Here is a 24,435-nt window from a genome sequence, read left to right on the forward strand (position 1 = left end):
GTCAAGATTACTAGTTAGGTGACTATTTAGGGATAAAAACCCATATCCGCTGTATCGATGCACTGATTGTACGTCTTCTGCCAAGCGATCGAAGGCAGACTCAATACGCACCTTCTGGAATCTAACGATGACATTGAAAAAGGATAATTAATTGGCCATGATTTGCTTTAGGATTTTAATTTGCAAGAATACTTGTTAGCTGTAACCAAAACTATTGAGCAAGAAACACATGCGAGAACGAAATTGCAAAGTGAGAGAGTACACAGAGGTTTTTGGTGCTGCGTATAACTTGCACCATATGGCCTTACATCTGTGGACAGCATCTTGTAGCGACGAATATGCATGCCATCCCAGGCGTTAGAGAATCATGCCCGCGTGATGCTCTTCCCGTGCGAATGAATCGTGCATGTAGAGCCCAACGGCACACAATCGATTCATTCATGCACATGACTTGAACAGAAAATATGCAAAAAGAAAGGAGATGGGGAGATTCCAAAGTAACAGAATTAACAAAACAAGCACCCAATTAACTTCATTCCTAACAATACTCATTAGACGTTAGCATAACAATGTTGTTTTATGCATCAGCATTGGTACGTAGCAAGAACATCCAGATCAATCATTCATGTTCTCCATCTGGCACTAAACACTTTACATCTAATCAGCCCTAGGCCATGTGTCTGTAGCATCCAATGAGAAAACATGTGGTTGAATAGTATAGGAGGAGAGTACACTGCGTAACGTGGATACGCTGTATTGAGCCTCAAGGGGCTGGTATATATAGGAGTACATGGGAAGGAGATAAGGAAGGATTACAGATATGCAAGGAATCCACACAAATCAATCCTGTCCTAATATGACTCTAACTACCATATACTCTAACATCCCCCCGTAGTCCAAGCGTGAGCAATGCGGACACTTGGACTGGAGAAGAAACCTGCAAGAGTACTCAATATGGATGATATCCCTTTGTGCCATAGTCGATGTAGCCAAAGCGAAGGGTGCGAGGAAGCTGTGGTCGATGAATCCGTGCGTAGAGTAGCCATGGTTGATGTTGTTGAAATCGGGTGTGCTGATGTTGAGGTAGCCGAGCCGCATCGCCCGCAAGGGGTGCTAAGGAGTAGTCATAGACGCACAGGAGGGCGTCGTGGACCAAGGTGCACGAGAACACGCTGGAGACGAAGACGGTGACACAATCGCGGCAGTCGTTGGGGAAGATGACGCCGAAGAGTCGATGTCGTTGAACCGTGAAGGACAAGACATTACGCCGGGTTTGCTAGACCTGAGGACAACTCGAGTTGAATGCGTGCAACGGTGTTGCCAATATCGCGTGGGAGATGGTAGGAGACCACCATCAATCTATGACAATGTCAGAGGAGACTAGCAGAGAAGGCCTCCGAGACGGTTGCGACACGAGAATGGTGTAGAGGGAGAATTGCCGGAGCAACATGCAGTTGTTAGAGAAGAGTGAATTGTAGTCGAGGAAGATACGGCAACGTTGGCAATGAGATATGCTAGACGAAGAAGAAGGTGAAGTAGCAGGACCAACAGTATGGAATGACAACCTCGGTAGCCGAAGTAGGGGCGGCTGAACCACTGGCCTAGAGTGGCAACGGTAGCAGCCTGGAGATGCGGCGGCGAGGCTCGAAGTAAATGAAGAAGACCCTGAGCGGCTGATGATGACCAGTGCGGACAACGAGGTTGTCAATGCGCGAACGGTGATGAATATGACAAAAGCAGCGAAGCTGTGGTCCAAAGGGACAACACAGTTGCAGCTCTTATGTCGATGCAGCAGCATGAACTCCACTGGCGGTGAGGCCATGCTGAGGAGGGCGCCTCTCAGCATTCCAATAGCCAATGGAGGTGGACCACGGGCGATGGCACTGCAGCCTGAGGGGGGGATGCAGCGGCAACCTGAAGCTTGATAGCGTAGATGCGTGCTTGATGACAATCGGTTGCAGAAGTCATTGTAGCCGAGCACTTGAATAGGTGATCAAGCCGAACATGCGCGGGGCAGGACGACATAGAGGAAGCCAGAGCCGATGCCGATGTCGGAGACGCGTAGATATCGACGAGGCGGTGGACGACACAAACCCGGTCTCTGATCGGGAGAAAAAAAAGGTATATGCAACAGCAGTACCACAGCAATCAACACGGTAGCAACCTCCTCACAATCTGCACTATAGCAGCCTCCCCACACAGTTGATCCAGCCAACCATTGGTTAAAATCCCCAACTTGCCACCCCTTCTCTCTACTCGTGCCGACTGTTGAGGGGTCAAAGAGAAAAGAGAGCAGGGAGGTGGCGTGGAGGAGAGCAAAGGTGTTAACACAAAAATTTGGTAAGCCCCGAAGTCATCATCGGCCTAGAGTCAGTATCGGTTTCAGAGTCCTGGAATCAGCCAATGGGCACTATCAGTCGCCAGTAGTCGGATTCTTGATGGGTTCAGTTAAGGAAATTAATCAATTAAGGGAAGTTTATCCAGAAGAGACCGAGTTCAAGGAGGATGTGGCTTGGAAGTTTATCTATTAATTAGGAAGAGTCTGTTAGTTTCCTTTTATCTTTAGAAAAGTGTGTTTAGTGTTTGATAAGGACTTTATGTTTTCCTTTTAACATTAGGAAACAAATTCTCTTGTCCAATAAGAACTAGTATCTACCCATGTGTATAAATATGTACACCCGGGGTCATTGTAATTTATCTCTCGATCAATAAAAATACTCTTGGCGCATCGCCACCCTCTTTTCCGAGGTTTTTACTTATCACCAGCGAAACTTGGCACCTGATGCGGGGTTGCATCAGCTTTCGATCTCCGGTGAAGAGGTAAGTCCTACGTTCCACCGGCCTTGGCAATTGTATCCACTACATTGGTGTTGTTCAAGGCTACATCGCTTTGACCTCTTGGATCGCTCTGGTTCGGTTGATATATTTGCCTACCTACCTATCACATATTTTAGTTAATCTAGTTTGACAGCTCAATTTACTTGTATCGGCTGGGATCTGCTTTAGGGTTTTTGCCGGTATCGGCTAAATTGCTTTGCCATATTGGATTAGCTAAGGTATCCACCACTATTAAAAATCAGTCAAGGGCTTGATTGTTTAGATATTATGTTTATTTTCATACTTTGCACAACATCAGACCTAGTCGTGTTTAGAACCATAATCTCTACCCTGCTTTTTGATTGCCAATAAGGGTTTCATCGTGGTTTCAACTGATGAGTTATCTGGATGTTGCATCGATTCACAAGGATTACATACAAGTTGGATTTAGCATGCAACAAAGGTTTCATTGTTTATCTAATCATTTGGATTTAATAACATCGGACCTTCAGCTGATGTATGCTTTAACCATCATATCACTTATTCTATCATATTATTATTAGTCGATTGGTTTCTACTGGATTATATTATTGTTATATTACATTATTATCAGCCGATTGTCTTTATATCATTATCTACATTGGACATATAGCTGATTGGTTAAAACCATATAGCCGATTGTCTTTATACATTATCTACATTGGACATATAGCTGATAACTTATTAGCCGATCGACTCTTCGGTGATCAACATATTTATCTATCTTATCAGTTGCAAGATCAAACTGGCTGGCACGCCCGCATCTCATCAAGTTTTGGACTTGCACTAGAGCTAAGCAGATCTCCGAGGCTGTTGTGTTCGTCGACTTAGTTCGCACCAACACAGATCTGGCATCATCGAATTAGCATGCATCCCGCCACCTAATTAGTGTGTAATTAGCACATGTCAGTTATTATTGTGTACTAGTAATATGCCTGTACAAATGCTACGGGGTGGCGTTTGATAACTCAAACTGGCACAATGACGTTTGACATTTTAAAGGCATTTCATTTCCGCATAGAATGGATGCTATTAAGGTTCAAGCAAAAAGTTACATAAAGAGTTATGCCAGTGACAATCACGCAATACCGCACATGTTTCTTCTGGCGTGTTGTACAAAATCAATCAAATGGTAGTTGTCAGCAGGATTTGAATTTGTAATTTGTACAACTCGGGCACTACCATAATGATTCGGGAAGGATTTTGAAAAAAAAACAGGGGGGGGGGGGGGGGGTTCATGAGTTATTTGACCATTGGTTGCTTAGACAAGTTACCTACAATGTTATTCTTATCAAGTTATTGGAACCAAGACACAATTTTATTCAATAGTCGCTACCATTTCACATATATACAGTCTAAATCTATGACCTTAAGAAAATAATATTGGCCCCGCATATATAAATGCATGAATAATCCAAATATATCTACCCTGCAAATTACATATAACATGGTCCAATGACATCCTAAATGCAGCAACTAAATTCAGTTTGGATGTTTCATCATTAACTACACAACTTGGGCACTACCATATAATAAGACAGTCATATTTATTCACAAAGAAGGATTCTGAAAAAAAAAAAGGTGGTTCATGAGTTATTTAACCATTGGCTGAGACAAGTTACCTACAATGTTATTCTTATCCAGTTACTAGAACCAAGACACATTTTTATTCAATAGTTGCTACCATTTTCCATGACTGATTTTTATTCAATAGTCACTACCATTTCACATGTATACAGTCTAAATGTATGACCTTAAGAAAATAATATTGGCCCCAAATATATAAATGCATGAATTATCCAAATACATATACATTTCAGTGTTCTAAACTTCAGACCACCCAATGTTTATTAAAAACAACTGTGCCATTTATCTATTTCCATTTCAGCACAGAAATATAAAGGCTTCCCCCCTTCAATTTGACTATATAGCAATTTTATTGCACACATTACTATGTGATCTTAAAAATGTAAGCACATGTACTTGTATAGGAATATAAAGGAATTTTGCTTAGGAATAAATTTAGACATGGTTTTATTTTTGACAAAATGTTGTCATGTACAATGTACAGGAGATATGCATGGTCATATGCATATCAGTAGTACCTTTCTCCCAAAATTCAATGAAGAACCAGAATTGGACAACGATAATTAAAAAAAAAATATCAAAACAGATTTTCAGATTATCAAAAGAGCGGTACCAGGAAGTTCCACATGCAATCTAATTTCAAAATGACTGGAAGAATTCAAGCATGAATATTAATAAATGTCAAAATTTGATATGACGACATCAATGCATGTCACTAAATTTGATATGCCGGCAGTGATTTGATATAAGTCTTTCCCCTTCAATTTGACTACACAGCAAATCTGCTCCACAGAAATTAGAAATGTACTACTGATATAAGTCTTTCCCCTTCAATTTTGGTATCCGACCAGGCCTCGGTGCTAGCTACAGTTGCAGCCCCTTTATTTTCCTTGACGTATATCTGCAAGCCATCGAAATGAGTCAGCTATTTCTAGCATTCTTTGTATCCCTCGGGAATGCTAAAAATAGCTGATTTGTGTGCGAAATAGCTGACTCAATGGGCTATTTCTAGCCGGTGTGCATCAGTTTCAGTTTACAGTGCAGGGGCTTGCGTGAGCTCGAGGACAATGCAACAGGTACGACTGCAGGATTATTGTCTGAAATCCAGATTATTGTCTGAACATGGGCTTGAAATATATCAAAATTCAGTGTAGAACTAAATATAAAAAGTACTAAATTATTTTCTTATAGAGATAAACAAGAAGCTTGAAAGGCAAAACAAGAGTGAAACTCATTCTTACAAGGGAAATTTCAAGAGCTTGGTGCTCCTTCCTGCAGAACTCTGAAGCATAGGCCTGCACAATAATACATGATGCTGAACATGAGTATAATGCAACAATTCAGTGTCATGTTCTTCACTTCAACTGTCGAAACCGTAAATTTACCTTGATTGCATAGGGATGGGCTTAAGAAGAATGTACCTTTATTTCCCTGAACACGTCCTTTGTAGCATATGATAAAACTAATCAGATGTCTGAATGAAATGAGAATGAATAGCACATGCAGCAACTACGAACATTTTACTTTTACCTGACTGCTTGCAAGAAGGCCGTCTGGAAGAAATGCATGGAGCTTCCTCAATTGGTCCACCATCATGGAAAGCGCTGGACTCAACACCAGCGTCTGTCCACGCAAAATCATTGCAAGCACCTGAACAATAGCACCATTAACTTTTCAACACAAAACTATATAACCTCGAAATCTCATTTTTTGCAGAACATATGATAGTAGAAATTTGTGTTTATATCAATATAATGAAAGATGGCCATGCTTTGTTGTTCAAAGGGCATACAGTGAACATACAATTAAGTTGCTGATAACTGTAGCAGTGTGCAGAAACTGCGTGGTGGCAGGGGTCGATTGCGGACTGCCACCATGGACGTTGGTTGTGCGGGTCGACGATGCTCTGGCGGCGGAGATCGGCGCGGTGTGCGAGAGGAAAGGGGATTAGGGCGTGGGGGAGAGAGTTGTGGGTGAGGTGCGGCGGCGCAGGAAGTGATCGGCGGAGGCGGCAGCGCAGGGAGCGATCCCGTCGATCAGGAGGTGGCGCAGGGAGCGGTTGCCGGTGCCGCCGTGGATGTTTGTTGCGCAGGTCGACGACGCTCTGGCGGCGGAGATTGGCGCGGCGTGCAAGAGGGAAGGGGATTAGGGCGTAGGGGAGAGAGGTGTGGCCGTGTGGGTGAGGTGTGGCAGCGCAGGGAGCGATCCGGAGGTGGAGGAAGGAAGGGAGACGGATGTGATACGTTGGATGATTTTCATCCGCTGGATTTGATGAATGAAGTACGAAGGATGTAAACATCAGTTGGTGAATTATAGGATAGATAGAATAGATAGATATAGCATCTGGCAACGCAATAAATATAGGCGTTATTTTTCCACGTCCTTATTTTTTTCAGATTTCTTTTATTCATTAGTCCTTTTTCATTGTTTCTTTTAACGGAAACTTTTTTATATGAATTATTTCCTTTATACATGTATAGTTTCTATGTGTAGATTTTATATATGTAAAGATTGTATATGTAGATTTTATGTATATAAACTTTCTATGTGTAGACTTTATTTATATAAACTTTATATATATAACTAATATAAATATTCGTATTTTTCCGGTTGTCACATCTAATTTCGTCAGAGTTTTCATCCATACACAATCCGATTAGGTTAGCAATATTGATGTAAAAAAATTGCAAAAATTGCAAAAAAAAAAAATCGGCGGCCGCCGACGCCACCACCGCCCGCCGTTCGGGCCGCCACCCTTCCTGCCCCGCCGGGCCGCAGCCGCCTCCATGCCACCGGATATGGAGGAGGCAAGGCCCGGCCCGCCGCCTCCACGCCGTCCGGGTCATCGCCTCCACGCCGTCCGACCCGCCGCCTCCATGTCGTCCACCACCACCGCCGCCGCACCTCCCCTCCCCCCGATCTCGCGGAGGGGAGGGCGTCGCCGGCCCTCCCGCCACCGCCGCACAGAGAGCGCGGGGGAGAAGTGGAGAGAGTGAGGTGCGAGGGAGGGCGTCATGGTGAAGAAGGCTGCCGTCGCCGCCGCTAGCGGTGGGAGAGGGCACCGCCGCGCCGCTCACGATGGGGGAGAGCGTCGCCGTCGCCGCCGCTGCTCGTGATGGGGGAGGTAGCCGCCGCCCCACGTCGGTCGCGAGATCTCCGGCTGCCGCTGAGGAAGATGGGAATCGCGGTAGGGAGGTAGTCGCCGCCATAGCCGTTGCAGCTCGCGGTAGGGCAAGTAGCCGCCGCCCTGCCTCCGCTGTGAGATCGCCGGTCGCCGCCGCCACCGCTCGCGGTGGGAGAGGGAGGAGAATGAGTTTAGGGTTAGGGTTTCAACATGGAATATATATATATATATATATATATATATATATATATATATATATATATATATATATATATATATATATATATATATATATATATTGAATCTATTCTACACCCTTCCCCTAGAATAACTATTCTACACCCCCTCCTCCCATGGGTCAAACCCACCTCCCCACCCTCCCTAGGGCCCAAAACCCCCCTCCCACCTCGGTCAAAGCGTCCTCCCGCCGGTCAAACCTGCCCACCACTCCCTCCCCCGCCCACCACTTTGCTGCTCTCGTCTTACAGGAATCGTGCAGTAACAGGACGGTCATCCTGCAGTAACAAGACAGCATTATCGCAGTAACAACGTCAAAAAGTAGTCATGATGGATCTAGTTTCGTTAAGCGTTTTTTTATGAACTTCATGGTGCAAACGGATTGGAAATACAAGATATGATGTGAGAGATATTGCTCTCTAAAGATTGTGATTTATCTCTTTTTTAGTTCTCGTCTCACTGGAACAGCGTAGTAACACGATGGCCAATATATAGTAACACGTCTACTTTTCGCAGTAACAACATTAAAAAATATTTATGATGGTTCTAGTTTCGTTAAGCACTTTTTTTTTACAAACACCATGATGCAAATGGGTTAGAAAAATAAGACATGACGTGTACGTTAGTACTCTCTAAAGATTGAGATTTAAAATACTCTAGATCTAAAAAACATTACTACTATAAGGCCACTGTTACTATGCATGTTCTCTGTTACTGTAAATTTCGTTATATTGTTACTGCCAAAAGTGCAGTAACAAACTATAAAGTTTACAGTAACAACCTATACATTTTTGCAGTAACATATAATGTTACTATCCTTTTGAGATAATGTTATTGCCGAATCATAGTAACAAGGTATGATTGTTACATGTATATAACTGATTTATTCATAAATCATCATATGGTGATTTGGTAAGAAGTGCTCGCCATGAACCATGAGATCATGGGTTCAAGTCTTGAAGTTGAGATTGGGGGAGGATCAGGAGGAGGGAGGAGCGACGGGAGAGAGAGGGTATTTTTAATTTTTCTAAAAAAGAGAGAATAAGGAGGGAGATAAAAAAAAGAAGAAAAGTTGATATTGGGGGAGGATGAGAAATCGGGAGGAAGAGAGAAGAAGAGGGAGAGAAAAAAAAAGAGAGAAGAAGAGGGAGAGAAAAAAAAGAAGAAAAGTTGAGATTGGGGGGAGGATGAGAAATCGGGAGGAGAAGAGAGAAGGAGGAGGGAGAGAAAAAAAAGAAAAGTTGAGATTGTGGGGGAGGATGAGAAATCGGGAGAAGGGAGAATCGGAGGGAGGAGCGACGGGAGAGAGGAGCGACAGGGAGGAAGGGAGGGGGGGACGGAGGGGGCGCGAGAGGGAGAGGGGGGCGGGGGAGGAGCGACGGGTAGGGAGGGAGGTGGGGACGGAGGGGGCGCGAGAGGGAGAGGGGGGCGGGGGAGGGAGAGAGGAGCGATGGGAGGGGAGGAGCGACGGGAGGGAGGGAGGTGGGAGGGGGTATAGAATAGTTATTCTAGGGGAGGGGTGTATAATAGAGCTTTTATATATATATATATATATATATATATATATATATATATATATATATATATATATATATATATATATATATATATCTCAAGCGATCCTAACGTTCGATTGAATCCGACGCCTCTTAGCGCATCTAAGCCGACTTGGGCCACATGGGCCATGTGCACTTAACAGGCCAAGTTGTGGAAGACATTCGGCCCATCCTTATGGGCCTAATTGAGTTTTATCTATTGAGTTGATTTAAACTATTTCTCCCTTAAGAAACTTAATATTTTCCTATGTTTAGTTTTTCTTTCTTCATGTTAAATTATTTATATCTAAATGGAGTCAACAAGAAATGTAATTGTATATCAATTAAAAATAAATAATAGAATTTAAATTTGGACTAAAAATAAATAATATTAATTATTTTTTATATGGACTATAGCCTCTTTCGGAGAATATTACTCTCTTCCAATATTATTTATTTTATAATTCATAATGTCTTAGTCCAAAATACAAAATGAAAACCAAAATACACAAAAAAAAAGTTTGCAGTACAGGAGTTCAATTAGCTTTTCTTTCCCTTTTCGTCCAGGAGTGTGGGTCTGCCCCGCTTTTCTTTTCGCTATTTTTAGCGTTCCCACTACATGATTTTAAAGATTTCTATCGCACACTATATTTAACCTAAAACAAAATTCAGCTCTCACAAGTACAATGCATAGAAAATCGAGTATATTCTCACAATTACATTATATAGATTACAAGAAAATATAATTTCCGCATGACGTGTATTCAGACGTGTCCTTTGGGCAATTCCATTCATGTCCTTTGGTCAATTCCATTCATTTTTCATTAGGATTTTGTACTTTAAAAATATTTGATTTTTCTATTCATCACTTAAATTTTTCATCAATCACTTTCTACGCAAAAGCAATCACTTTTGTTGTTCATCATTTGTTCCTCTCTTGCTATAATCATTGGGCCCACGCGTCAGAAGTGTCATCCACAACACGCAAATGTAAAGTAGATTAATTGTCAAAAACAAATATGATTTGTTTATCACTCTACATATAGCCGATGTTTATAATCATACTATGGTGTTTTGGTAAATCATTAATATCGAACTCCAGTCACCCCGCCAATTCCCGGTGCAACGCACGGGCATTTTGCTAGTAGAATTTATATGTCTGCAATTATAAAGTTTAGTGTATTAATTTTAATAGAAATATAAATGTTGATCATCACAGGATATTTTTTAAAAAATAAAATAGCTACATTACTCCAATCCAAGCAAACCTCGTAAGTCGTGACAAGAAAACATAAAGACTTATTTTAACCGAAGAAACAAACTACCGGGACATTAGCCATTAAACAAATCATGATTTAAACACGTAATTAGGCATGTAATTAGCTATGAGGAATAAAAGATGAAACGGTAATCGCAAAATTCGCGAGATTCCTAGCTCGTATACTAGACCTACCAATCCGTTCGCGTCTCCCGCAAGTTCGCGCGATAGACTTCCCCTAAATTTTACATAGGCTTGACCTCGAAGCGGCCAACGATTGGTAAGTTCCTCCGCTGAAATGAATCAGCTCTCCACTTTTCAACCTTCTGGTCCAGGAAGAACTGTGCTGTGTCATCAACGTGCAACTCCTCGAGAACCATGGCGTTCTCCACCAGGAACTTGGTGAGATGGACCGGAAAACTGTCCATCTCCTTGGCCGTGAATTCCATGGTCACCTTCCTGACGGTTTTCTCCAAACATTCGATTGCCGGCTCGCTTACGCGCTGACGCTTAAGCTCAAGATCACCTTCGTCCTTGGAAGAAGAACTTGAGCTTGACTCGATCCTCCTCCCAATGGAGTTCCCGGATATCCTTCGGTTGAAGCGCTGTTCTTCGGACACGGGGTGGCTGTGGCTGTCATCCTTCGTTGTTAGCCTGAGCCGGAGTTCAGAAACAGCTGGGCAGGATTGGAGCAGCTTCGCCATTGCTGACAACGATATGGGCGTCTGATAGCGGCTGTGCAGGTACTGTGCTTCCAGGTGGAGGAACGCGAGGTTGGGGAAGACGGGGAGGGCGCCGCCGCCGCCGTCGTCGAGAATGTCGTCGACGCAGTACACGCGCAGCGTCATGGCCCTCATCGTCGTGGTGTCGCCGCCGCCGAGGCTGCGGAGGACGCGGCACACCGGCTCGTACTTCCAGGTGAAGAAGGAAGGTCGGCTGATGTCCACGTCGACGAGCGCGAGGTTCGCCGGCGGTGGTGCCAGCGAGATCGCCATCGGGTGCCCGCCGTACGAGAAGGAGACCAGGCTCGGCGCGTCGAGCTGGAGTGCTTCGATCCTTGACGTCACGGCGACGAGCACGAGCGTCGTCACCGTCGGGCAGCGGAGGCGGAGGACGGCGGTCTCCTCCTTCGTCTTCGCCGCCGAGATCAGGAGATGGACACGGTCCAGTCTGAGCATGGCGAGCCTCGGCGCGGCGTCGACGATGGTCTGGAGGAGGTGACCACCCTTGGACAGCGACAGCATGCATCTGGTCATCGCTAGATCCGTCAGGGACGGGAACGCCGCCACGACGGACGGCGGCGACGAGTAGCAGCAGCAGCACGCGAGGTGCAGCACCCGCAGCGTGGCGGCGCACGGCAGCGACGCTAGCCGCAGCTTGTACATGCCGATGGTGTCGCCGGCGTCGCCGGCGCCGGCGACCGGTAGACAATCGACGCGGAGGTCCTGCAGCCCGGCCGCGGCGCGGTGGGAGAGGATTGCGCCGATCCTGCTGTCGAAGTTGGAGAGAACAGGGCGTGCCGCAGCCGAGTCCACGGCGAGCGAGAGCTTCTTGAGGGCTGGGTCGTCGCCACGGCGGAGGACGGCGGCGAGGGCGCCGTCGGCGAAGCGGAAGAAGGCATTGTGTGTGGGGAGGAAGGGTTCGGAGTAGAGGTTGAGGACGCAGGTCCGGCGCCACAGGGGACGCCACCTGCGTGAGAGGACGGTGGTGGCGGCGGCGTCCTTGGTGTGCAGGGAGGAGAGGATGTGCAGGAGTAGGTCGTCGGAGAGTTCAGAGATGCGATCCACGGCGGCCATGGATGATGTTCTCGGCTGGGCAACAGCGAGAGGCTAGATCGATCCGTTAGGGTTTCTTCGAGGAAACGAGGAGGAATATCATATATATATATATATATATATATATATATATATATATATATATATATATATATATATATATATATATATATATATATATATAGCCACACACACTAGCAAAAGTGCCCGTGCGTTGCACCGGGAAGCGCACAGATCAAAAAAATATGCAATTAATTAAAATACAAATTCACTGAAATATTTGGTATTTTTAAATAGGTATGTGTATAATTAAATATATTTACAAGTAAAGCAAGTGTGAGAAATAAAATGACATTGTTAAATTTAATTTTATTAAATTCTCCATGATTAGTTACGCTCTTTGGAATTTTATTGGAATTTTCAGAACTTAATTGCTAATTTTAATAATACAAACATCATTTAATAATTATTTAATTGGAAAAAGAAAGAAAATCCTTCCGGTTAGGTTTGCTTAGAAATAAACACATTCAATAAATATAATTGTAAATGCTTATGAAGAAATGAAGCACTAAAAATGAACTTCTCTTTTTTTTTCGGCCCGAGGGACCTAATATAGACTTATTTCCGGCCCGAGGGACCTAAAATAGACTTATTTCCGTTCCTTCCGATCGGCCCACGGCCTTATCAAAACCCTAACCCTAACCCTAACCCTAACCCTCCCCACCCGCCCCCCCCCCCAAACTCATTCTCCTCCCTCTCCCACCGCGAGTCGGCGAATGGCGGCGGCGGCGACCGGCTATCTCGCGGCCGAGGCGAGGCGGCGGCATACCTGCCCTACCGCGGGCAGCGACTGGTGGCGGGGGAGGCAGGCGGCTAGGGGGAGGGGGCGGCGCCGCCGGAGGGGAGGGGGAAGGAAAGCGGCGCCGATGGCGGGGGAGACGGCCGGCTGGGGGTAGGGGGGAGAGGCGGCGTCGGCGACGCGACGGCGGATCTGCCGCGGGAGGGAGGCTAGAGGGCCGCCGCTTCCCCTCCCCCTCCCCGCTGGCGGCGCCGCCCCCTTTCCCCCTCCTCCCAACCGGCGGCTTCCCCCGTCACCGGCGCCGCTTCCCTTCCCATCTCCCTCCTTTCTCGCCGGCTCGGTGCGGCAACGGCGGGGTTCGGCGGAGACGGCGCCGTCCCAACGGCGGCGACGACGGCGTCCGCGGCGGCCTCGCTCCCTCTCCCCCTCTCCTTCCCGTCTCGCCGACTTGGCGCAGCGACGGCGGGGTGCGGCGGAAACGGCAGCGACGACCGTCCCTCCCCCTCTCTCTCTCCCCCCGTCGGCCTCGACGGTGACGGCGCCCTCCCAACGGCCGCGATGGCGTCGGCTTCATCCGCGTGCGGATCCGGCAGCGGCAATGGCGACCGCGGGCGGATCAGGCGGCAGCGGCTCCCTCCGGCAGCGGTGGTGGTATCGGCGGCCGTCGATTTTTTTTTTTTTTTTTTTTTTGCAATTTTTTCCATGACTATTGCTAACCGAATCGGATTGTGCATGGACAAAAGATGGACGAAAATTAGATGTGACGATCAGCAAAATACGAATATTTATATTAGTTATAGATATAGATATATACGCTCAAAGAGGATTATACGTGAATTACAGTTAGATTAGATGAGATGGTAAAAGATAAGGGCCCATATTTTCACTTTGGGCCCATCCTGGCCCTTCTTGACCCTTCATTTCTCCTACTTGCGGAATAAGTTCACTTTGAATCCCTTAATCAGTGACTGAAGTTGATTTGTATCCCAGGACCATAATACCGGATATTTCGACGCCCCCCAACTATCCTAAGTGGTTTTGGAGGACGGGTTCGCTGACGTGGCGCCTAGTGGCAGTGTTGACTCGATCTTCATTCCACATGGAGTTGACGCAGTTTTTTAATTCTAATGCACTAAGCATCACGTTGACTCCACATGGAACGAAGACCGAGTCAACACCACTAAATAGACGCCATATCAGTGAAACCGACCTCCAAAACCATCGAGGGAGTCAAATTCCACCGGTTTAATAGTTTGGGGGGTGGGTCGAAATATCCGGTATCAACTATCCTAAGTGGTTTTGGAGGACGGGTTCGCTGACGTGGCGCCTAGTGGCAGTGTTGACTCGATCTTCATTCCACATGGAGTTGACGCAGTTTTTTAATTCTAATGCACTAAGCATCACGTTGACTCCACATGGAACGAAGACCGAGTCAACACCACTAAATAGACGCCATATCAGTGAAACCGACCTCCAAAACCATCGAGGGAGTCAAATTCCACCGGTTTAATAGTTTGGGGGGCGGGTCGAAATATCCGGTATCATGGTTCAGGGATACGAATCAGAGAGTCATAATGAACTTATTCCCCTACTTGCAGTTGACGAAGTCACCACAGGCGTCTCGCTGTCGAGAGGTACGGCACCTACCACTGAAAGCACAACGCCATTAAATCCTAGAAAATTCGCTCCCATGGGGAGTTGAACCCAGGACCTCAGGTGCTACTGAGGCTCTTGTAACCACTAGGCTACAAGGTTTATCATATTTGCACAAGTAATTCCTTTTTTTTAACACGCAGGAGATCTGCGTATCCTTTCTTTAATAAGGAGAAAGAAAGGTACTCGTGAGAATGCTAGAGTTTAAAACCCAATGCACCACCACTAAGGTTTTATAACTCATACCACCATGAATTTCAGAGGTACATTTATCTACAAAATAAACTAAAAGTGTTGGTTTCTAGGGCACTTTACCGCTGAATGATTTCCTCTAATAAAATGGTATGGGTATGTTTCATAACAATGACAATGAAATTGTATTTCATAAATATCTTTAAAACAGGATCAACAATCCAAATATCGACACAATACTGAAATTCACCCAACAGATATATTCTCAACTGTACCGAGGATATAGAACACCTATTAGCAATTCAAACTTCAAAGGATAATAAACAAACAGTACAAACAAATAAGGAGTATAAATCAAGGCACAGAATGAATGTATAATTGGTGAGAAACGATAGTATAAAGTGAGCAATTATAACGACAATATTTTACTCCTACCATTTTATAATTTATACATTAACGAATAACGGGAGTGACAAGTTTTGGTAATCAACAATATCAAGGTGTTAAAATGGCAAGCTTTGGTCATACTTTTGTTGGAAGATGGAGAAAGCAGGTTTGAGTGTCTACAGTTTTTCAAATGTATTTGCCAAATCAGGTTATGCAGAAACTGTAAGTTTAAGAATAAAAAAATTGAATTGGGACATGAACGTATTAGCATGTTTTTTCTCCCGAAGATAGCTCGTGGTACAGTCCCTTTTAAGAAAAGACTGATTCAAGAGGATAAATATCCTGACCGTATGCCTCAGTGGTGACTACTGTTAGTGATATGCCCTAGAGGCAATCATAGAGATGATTGTATCACATACTATGTTTACATATTTATCCGATATTGTTCCTTGAAATAGATAACTCCTTATTGGTTAATGAATATATAATTTTTTCATGAGACTCTTTATGTTGTTTGTTACTATTTCTAAAGGATCCCTGATCAAATATCATATGTGAAACAAATATGTTTATATGATCAGCACATGTATTAATTAATGATCATGTCTCATGGATCATGGTATAGAGATACCAAATTAATAATGTGTACACATGTTAGTGAACATGTTGTTGGATAGATCCAACATGAGACACTGCAAGAGCCATATGTGTTGTGTCATCAGTAATCTCATTTAGTGTTGGTGTTGAATCCTTAGACCTGAGATTATCATGGTTTTCAATATATGTAGCAACTTACTTAGGGACTGCTAAACGCTACTCCGTAAATGGGTAGCTATAAAAGTAGTATTCGGATATGCTATGAAACATGTAGTGGGATATGAATAATCAAGATGGGATTTGCCCCTCCTATGGAGAGATATCTCTGGGTCCCTCGATGTTGTAGATTATGGAAGTGTATGGCCATGCCAAAAGTGATTGAGGAGTCAATCACAAGATATATAATCTATCAACAGATTCGAGTGAATGATTGAGTTATTAGAGGATGGCACATATCTAGCCTTGAGCTTAATCGATATCGTGAGGCAAAGGGGTTCATACAAGTATACACTAGAGGTTCAGCCGATATGATCTTTATGTATGCCCGGTGGGTCAATACATTCTGCTAGGGGCCGCTGTTGACGCGTGGACCGAAAAGGAGTTTTCGGGTTACAGCCGAGTATATATGAACCTACAAGGTCGCACGCTTAATGGGCCAGAATAAGGGGATTGGATAGAGATCCAATATGAGCTTAATTCGGATAGGGATCCGAATAGGAGTCCTACGGGCCTTGGAGGCCCGAGTAATGGATTCTATATATTCGTGAGAGGCGTGACTGGCGGAGGCATTGCATCACGTGAGAAACCCTAGCCGTCACTTCCGTCCTCGAGCAAAACCCTAGCCGCACACGGGTGCTAGCACATCTGCGCGTGGCGTTTCGTCCCTGTACGTGTGGATACCGGTAGAGACGCCACTGGTTTGCAGTGCTGATCGGCGTGGGAGTACGGCGAGGAGAACGCACGAGGAGGAGAAGGTCGAGCCGGTGCGATCGACTACTTCCTCTACATCGATGCGCGCTACTTCGCGATAGTTCCTTCGACTTCTCAGCGTCTTCTTCCGCTGTGCAGCGCGTCGAGTGGTAACGATCTATGATCTAATGCTTGCATGGTTCCTGGTTTACGCGATAGAAAATTTTAATTTATGCTATCGTAGCCCACGCGTATCCCAACAACTACATGGGTCATCATGCTCTGTTGCTCCTTGGAGAAACAATCCCAGAACATTTGCTCCATTGGACAGTCGACCATGTACAAGGTTTTCAGCGAGCTAAGCTCCTCAGCCTGCTGCAATTCCGAGCAGTCCTGCGCAAGTAAGAGTTGCAACTTAGAAAGATTGGATATCCTCCTCAAGCTTTTATTGTTCTTGACCTTGAGCCAGACGATTCCGGGATGGTAGACGATTTCCTGCAGGCTGTGCACACCTTCTATAAGAACCCTTCGTAGGTTAACAATTCTGTGCAGATCTTCGGGGAGAGCTCTCAGTTTTGGGCAATTTATCAGCTGCAGGTACCTGATGCATGGCATAAGAAAGACTGATCGTGAGATGGTTTCCGATGTGCCATCAGACAAGCTTTCTGTGCTAACCGACCAACTCTGCCAGTTGTACATGTCAACGATCTCAAGCAGCTCAAGCTTTGGAAATATAATGGTATGTGTTGGAGACACTACCCCTTTACCAAAGAGTTCATGGCCAATGCTCACAACTGCATCAGCCCCTTTGACATGAAGAACCTGCAACATTGGTAGCTGGCCTGCAGGCGGAAGCTCTGGACAAGATATTCAGTGGTTGAAGTGCAAATGAGCCAGGTTCGGCAGTGTGTCCTGCGGCTCTGAAGATAACCATTTTGGAAACGCGTCACCAGGGAACCCATCTATAAAGATGTACTGCAATTTTCGTGATGGACAGAGCTTGTTGTAGATCTCCTCGATGTTCTTCACTTCACTGTCCTCGTAGCTGGTTCGACAATCAGCTTCTTCACCCATTGTACAGGTAAGGCCGAGCTCTTTGAGGTGACGCTTGTTGCACAACACGGGTGAAGCTGGCGGTGAGGCTTTCTCCAGCTTGATCAGCAAGAGGCGCCGTATCTTGGAGAGACTATCTAGTTCATCCAATCGGAACCCGCCAGTACCATCTTGGAAAACTGATCGAAGATTATCCATGCATCGGAAATTACCGATCCCTTTGGGAACTTGGGGTCAGTGCTGTGCCACCTATATTGAGGAAGCTTATCGTGGACAGCGTCATCAGACTCGCCGGCAGCGATGCCAATTTTTCGCAACCAGACACTGAGAGGTGTTCAAGGCAGGTAAGGTTTCCGATGGATCCCGGAAGTTGCTTGATTTCTTCATTACAGCTGACATCCAGCAGCCTCAACAGCACCAGGTGCCCAACTGACTCTGGTATGCTCTGGAGGCCTGCTCCAACTAGAATTAAGATGCGAAGATGCTCCAGCTTCCTGTAAATGTCCCTCTTGACTGATCTGCATGCGTCGTGGTGATACACTAGGAGGCACCGTAGGTTTTTCTGGTCTTGTATACCAGGTATTTCCTCAACGGCGTTGCCAACCGCTAAACGCCGAACATTTGGAGGGGTTTCGTCCTCATCCATGAACACGGCTACGTCTCTTGTCAAGTATTGGCCAAGCAACCTTAGTAGATCATGCATGGTAGAAATTCCCTTGTCTATGTACTCTGGTCTTGCCTGCAGTAGATTTCTCATGATTAGCTCGTGGTAGTAATCTTCAGCTACCTCCTGTATCGGTCTGCTGCCCTCTTTCTTCACAAAGCCTTCAGCAATCCAGAAGTAAGTGACATCTCGGTGAATATGGAAATTTTGAGGCATCAAGGCACACCAGAGGAAACAGCTCTTAAGCTGTGGGGATAAGTCATTGTAACTTAAATACAAGGGGCCTTGTATTTCTTCTGGAAGTCCTTCATAACACCATCTGCTCTCCAGGACTCTAGCCCATTCTTCCTTCGTTGCCTTCGAGGACAGGACACCTGCAACGGCCTTGATGGCAAGAGGAAGCCCATCACATTTCTTGACAATCTGTGATCCAATATCACCGAATACATTTATTTCGTCTTCGGTTCGGAATGATCTGAAGAAGTTCCAGGCCATCATGTTCCTTCAGCTTGTGCACTTCGTGAACATGTATCGCGTTCATCTGTGACAAAACATCACGGCTCCTTGTGGTAACAAGTACATGGGCATCCGCACATCTCTCTATTGGGGACCGAAGAAGATCAATCCAGATATGTGAACTTGTCATATTATCCAACACAAGGAAGATACTTTGTCCAGTGATACAATTTAGTAGAGCTTGTAGAAGTTGATCCTTACTCTTGCCCTGATAAGACTGTCCTCCTGCCTTTTCAATGGCCTCCTTCAGCAAGTCAGTCTCTGAGATGCTCTCAGAAATTGACAGCCATATAAGGACATGGTGAAACCTCTCCCTTATCCTTCGATCATTGTATATCTTCTGAGCTAAAGTTGTCTTGCCAATTCCTCCCATCCCTAGGATCCCGTAAACTGATATGGTGCTCTGATGGCCACATCCAATGATCATTTGAACCATATCATCAGTAGTTTCCTTGATTTCTCTTCCGACAACATCAAGTTCATCAACCAAAGCAGCCACATACCTACTAACACCGTTTCTTTGGAGAGTTTGAGGACTCCTCATTGCCAGTGGAACAAACATCTTGCTGTTCATTGTGATTTGCACAAGCCTTTCATTTACATATTTGATTCTTCTGGCAATCCTGTAATCAAGTGGAAGTTGTGCCAGCCTAGAGAACAGGACACGATCACAACATCGCTGCTTGTACGAGTGAGCTCTCAAAAAATCTACAATGTCGTCAACATCATACATAACATCCTTCACATCACTCCACCATGTTCCTGTCACTCTATTTTCCAAGGCCAAAGCATCGGCATCTTCACGAACAGAATCAAAGTACTTCAGAGATTCACGGAGCCTCCTGATATCTCTTCTCACAAATAATGTCTTCACAAATTCCTCCCGCAGTATCCCAACCAGCTTTTCTAAACATTTGGATGACAAACACACTAAAATTGTCCCCATCGTCTATGCTTGTGGCCTGATCTACAGAACAAATTTAGAGGTCTTATAAATTGCAGATACCAATGCAAGTCCTGGAAACACATTTAGATCGAACGCCAGTACCTGAAAATGGAGATGGCTGGAGGTGTTGAAGCACTTTGAGTGAGCTTGCGTTGACCTGCAGCATAGAGTGTTCAGGCAGGGGAGGTAAAGCGACCCTGGATTGCTGGAACAAGGAAATTGTTGAGGCACATGTTGCAACACTTTCTGTATGTCTCTGTGTGTGTGTGTGTGGCAACTATGATTCCTGATAAGGCCTGAGAACCCTGACAACCTGGTTTGTCACCCCCTTGCCAATATTATATTTTGAAACAAGACAGGCTGCAGGGCACAATGACTTAAGTTCACCAAAACTTGTTAAAGTAAATGGAGCAAGAAGCATATTAGCAGAGTATGTCCACATGCAATGCTATCAACAAAAATAAATAATTGTGATATGTGTTTTAAAACTAAGTATTTTTTTTCTATGTCCACACTAACCTAACACGTTACTTATTGCAATTGATTAGTTGTCAACACCAGTAGTAAATAATATATTCCTAGTTAATAAAGAAAGGCTAGGAGCTATTGTTGATTTGGACAAGTCACCAACATGCAGATCATTTTTCTATTGTTGATTATTGCTAGCAACAGTACATCATTGACTTTCTTTGCAGATCATTTTGACTGTTGCACTGTTGCCGTCTGGTTCCTTTCTCTCCAGAACTTTGGTAATTAGTACACATGGTTTCTACCACTGGCAACAAACCATGCAAAACCTTATCAAAATGATGTTGTTACTCTCGAATATGAATCGTTGTGTAATGAACATGTAGTTAAAATAGCTTGTTAAAGCTAGCAATCCAAGTATACATAATTTGTTAAAGCAGCTTGCTTGCAAAGATTTATTCTAGCGAAGGCATTCTTAATGTGGCAGTTAACTAATCTACATTTGCTATCATTGTTGTAGGTATTTGATGTGGCATGCTTGCCGATGTGACAGTGGCCTGATTTTTCAAATGAGGTGCAGCCAAGGCTTTGGTAAAGCACAAAGTTTGTGAGGCAGACTACCAACAGAACGATCGGTGATGCCAGAACACTCACTACATCCTGCTCATTGATGTTATCAACTGTAATGTGCAGTTGAGCTTACCATGAGGGCCTGCAACTGAAGAAACAAATAAGAACGGTAATTGCAATTTGAAATTTCAGATAGAGACTGAGCACAATGAAATTGAACAAGTAGTAATAGTCGTTCTATTTGAATCAAGCAAAGCAATGAGTAGCTATAGGGCCTTGAACAATGAAGCAATCATTTCACGATCGATTACCTTGAAGAAACAATTTGTCAACCTGAAAATAAAACCTGATATGTACATGACACTTAGGATGAGGTTTTGAGGAGAAAAGGAATGCCGGGCCCTAAAGACTCTACAGGATACAAGGCTTATCAGCCTGAGTGAAGGTGATGCAACACCGTTTTCCTAACATATGTGGACTACTTCAACAGTTGAGGTTGACTCTGATGGATTTTGAAATGGCGTGCAAAATATTAGGGCAACACCCTGAATGGTTCAGTCTGAACCTACCCAAGTTGCAGGACTAGCAACATCTAGTGACCGAGATTGAAAAGAAGAGCCAATATATAATAGCTTGCTGAAGTACTATATCATTTATTTGATCAAGTAGGCATGAACAATTGAACACCTCGAAGAGTGGGACTGAGATAAATAATGTTGCTTCATGATCTTGTGAAGACTTTCACATTATACACACAGACCACTGAGAAATTTCAGCACTACGATATGGTAAATAAAACAGCGACCAGACACCAGAGTATCTGTAGTGCTGGGTTTAGCCAATGAACAGGAAGGTGGTATTGTTGTCACAAATACATTGTAGTGAGGCTTACAGAAAGGTAGACTCAAACTACTGGTCTACTGCAGACAAGAGGAGCATTCACATTTATCTGTAAAACGTTGTTTTCATGAAAGGGAAGGGTAGTCATTTTTTAAGATTCTGATAATAAAGCAATACCTGCAAAAGGGTGCTCGTATTGGCCACAGAAGGATCATAGGCCTGCTAGCTTCATTTTGATGGATCTGGGCTAAAAGAAATAGTATCAACCCATTGATCAAATCAACACATGGAGTTCAGTAGAGATTATTCTAAAATCAAATGTAAATGGTATAATTGCTATACCTCAAGAACAATCCATTGATCTGTTCATTTCGAAAGCAGCAAACCAGGAAACAAAGAGCAGAAGCAGAGCAAAAGCAAAAGAAGAAAGCATGAGTACAAGCAAAGGAATTACATATACAGGCACCTTATGATAAAATCACAACTGGAAGATTTAAACAGAAAGAGAAAAAACAATCGGTCAAAAAAAATCTGCACCAGCATATACATCCAATTCAGGTCGAGATGGCAAACTGATTAAGCATAACGCGTGAAACACATGTAGCAAAAGAAACATAAGTAATCCCTCAATTCATGATCCTCATAAATTAGAGCTCAAAAATAAAAAGGCAAATATTTCATCATTGGATAATTATGAGAAGAATAAAGAGGGAATAGAGTATGGATCCAAAACATGACAAAAAAATTTGCTCGGTGAAGTTATTTTTATATCTACAATGATCAGGTACCTGCCTGTTAAACAAAGTTTGCAAGACAGTCAATGTATCAAATACACATAAGAAGCTTGGTTAAAAACTTCTCAGGGTTCCTCCTAACTACAGTAAATTAGCAACATGAATTAGAAGAGAGCATCAACATAATCTACTGCACAAAAAAAAATTGCTAATATCCGGAATTTAGTGAAGATGAGCATTTAAATTGTTTCCAGTGCATAGTTAATGTAAACAAGTTAAGAGATAAATAACATAAATGTTCTGCTATGTTTTGAAAGTAATCACATTTTACCTACTACTGTAAAGAAGTTGACTGATTTATTACCTGGGATTGCTCCTTCCTCTTTTGATTGTAGTCACATATTCTGAAGAAGTCTCCTCCTGGTCAGAGTTCAAGGAAGCATGAGCCCCTAAATTAAACATCGGCAGCACTTAAATTTTCTTTGAATTTGCCATGTTATGTCTGCAACTACGGGAAAGCTTTTCACATTCGGCTTTGTATTTGCAATCGAATTACCTCGAGGCGAAGTGCCTGGCACTGGGTAACGGCGGGGTGAGATCAGCGCTCAACTCGAGAGGAGCGAGCAGAGAGGCGCGCATCATCCGCGGCGAATCAGCCCTTCCCCTACTTGATGGTTGATGCGCGGTGTGGGCGGCGGCGGCGGCGCCTACAACAACAATGCCAATTAAGCTTCCGCCGCGGGTCTCGCGCTCCCGAATCCCGATCCGATTCATTCCCCCCATTTGTTTCCCAGAACGAGTTGTTGAGGCAAATGCTCGTGATGATCGATCGATCGCTCGCTCCTCGCCATCCACGATCAATCTGGCGTCTCAATTTGGGGAGGGGATTGATGGAGCTCCGCCGCGTCCAGACGCATAGGGGAACTCGATCCAGTGTAGAGGGGATCGACGCCGATGAGCAGCAGCAGTGGCAGTGCATGGCTCTGACGGTTTTCGCAGCTTTGCTCTTCTCCCCTTCCAATTCCAATTTCCAAATAGCTCACACACAGACACAGTGGCCTGCCTGGACCTGGAGCCATAGAGTCGAGCTCCCAGGCTCCCAGCTCCATCTCAGCTGATGGAGGAGGAGGAAACCGAGGAACGAGCAAACGTTTGGGGCTGACAATGGGGCCCACTTGCCAGTTGACGGAATAGAAAAGCAGCTAGAAAGAAAAGTGGTGTTTTGTTTTGTGAAATTAAATGCCTCTGAACCAGTAGTTTACCATTAAAACTAAAAATATTACTATCTCCGTTTTTTAATAGATGACGCCTTTGACTTTTTCTTACATGTTTGACCTTTCGTCTTATTCAAAAATTTTATGCAAATGTATAAGATATAAATCACACTTAAAGTAATATGAGTGATAAAACAACCCATAACAAAATAAATTATAATTACGTAAATTTTTTGAATAAGACGAACGGTCAACAGCCTTATCGGATGGCCTAATAAGCCAAAGAAAAAGCCAAATTTAAAATTTTCAAGCTTAATTTTAAGATTGATTTTAACATATTTTCAACGTAGTTTTTTTTCAACGTTGGCTTTTAAGTCACAAATAACACATTTATAAAAGTTTTATCCATAAATTCATTTTTATTTTCTAATAAGCCATTTTGCCTTATTAGGAAATAAGCCAAACGATGGGGACCCAAACATGTGAGAAAAAGTTAACGGCGTCATCTATTAAAAAATGGA

General features: G+C 44.2%; 4 protein-coding genes across 30 annotated transcripts; all 4 read right to left on the reverse strand.

The window, feature by feature from the left end:
- Positions 1-5,077: 5,077 nt before the first annotated feature.
- On the reverse strand, positions 5,078-6,689 carry LOC112939843 (uncharacterized). Of its 9 annotated transcripts, none has more exons than XR_010734791.1 (5): positions 6,247-6,689; positions 5,974-6,093; positions 5,865-5,874; positions 5,685-5,738; positions 5,078-5,540 (listed from the first exon to the last, which is right to left on the reverse strand). XR_010734791.1 is itself a non-coding variant. In XM_026027362.2 (5 exons), the coding sequence occupies exons 2-5, from the start codon at positions 6,082-6,084 to the stop codon at positions 5,452-5,454; spliced, it is 294 nt and encodes a 97-aa protein (XP_025883147.1). In that variant the 5' UTR covers positions 6,085-6,093; positions 6,247-6,689; the 3' UTR covers positions 5,078-5,451. The 9 variants fall into 9 exon arrangements, 1 of the variants encoding a protein (XP_025883147.1); XR_010734790.1 differs by having other exon boundaries at positions 5,078-5,559; XR_003243692.2 differs by having other exon boundaries at positions 5,829-5,874.
- Positions 6,690-10,842: 4,153 nt separating this feature from the next.
- LOC136351359 (F-box/LRR-repeat protein 13-like) lies at positions 10,843-12,393 on the reverse strand. Its single transcript, XM_066303359.1, has one exon. The coding sequence runs from the start codon at positions 12,391-12,393 to the stop codon at positions 10,843-10,845; it is 1,551 nt and encodes a 516-aa protein (XP_066159456.1).
- Positions 12,394-17,134: 4,741 nt separating this feature from the next.
- On the reverse strand, positions 17,135-18,842 carry LOC136351558 (disease resistance protein RFL1-like). Its single transcript, XM_066303737.1, has 4 exons — positions 18,353-18,842; positions 17,860-18,141; positions 17,589-17,766; positions 17,135-17,510 (listed from the first exon to the last, which is right to left on the reverse strand). Exons 1-4 carry the CDS (start codon positions 18,840-18,842, stop codon positions 17,135-17,137), a joined length of 1,326 nt encoding a protein of 441 aa, XP_066159834.1.
- Positions 17,178-23,866, reverse strand: LOC4345297 (putative disease resistance protein RGA1). 19 transcript variants are annotated; one of them, XM_066303830.1, is made up of 7 exons: positions 23,257-23,866; positions 23,065-23,149; positions 22,309-22,758; positions 22,144-22,208; positions 21,178-21,268; positions 20,191-20,448; positions 17,178-20,104 (listed from the first exon to the last, which is right to left on the reverse strand). In XM_066303830.1, exon 7 carries the CDS (start codon positions 20,086-20,088, stop codon positions 19,063-19,065), a length of 1,026 nt encoding a protein of 341 aa, XP_066159927.1. In that variant the 5' UTR covers positions 20,089-20,104; positions 20,191-20,448; positions 21,178-21,268; positions 22,144-22,208; positions 22,309-22,758; positions 23,065-23,149; positions 23,257-23,866; the 3' UTR covers positions 17,178-19,062. The 19 variants fall into 19 exon arrangements, with proteins under 19 accessions (XP_066159927.1, XP_066159924.1, XP_066159920.1 ...); XM_066303827.1 differs by having other exon boundaries at positions 20,191-21,268; positions 22,309-22,328; XM_066303823.1 differs by having other exon boundaries at positions 20,191-21,274; positions 22,309-22,328.
- Positions 23,867-24,435: the final 569 nt, after the last annotated feature.

The sequence above is a fragment of the Oryza sativa genome, chromosome 8, assembly GCF_034140825.1.
Source record: "Oryza sativa Japonica Group chromosome 8, ASM3414082v1".
Taxonomy (NCBI): Eukaryota; Viridiplantae; Streptophyta; class Magnoliopsida; order Poales; family Poaceae; genus Oryza; species Oryza sativa.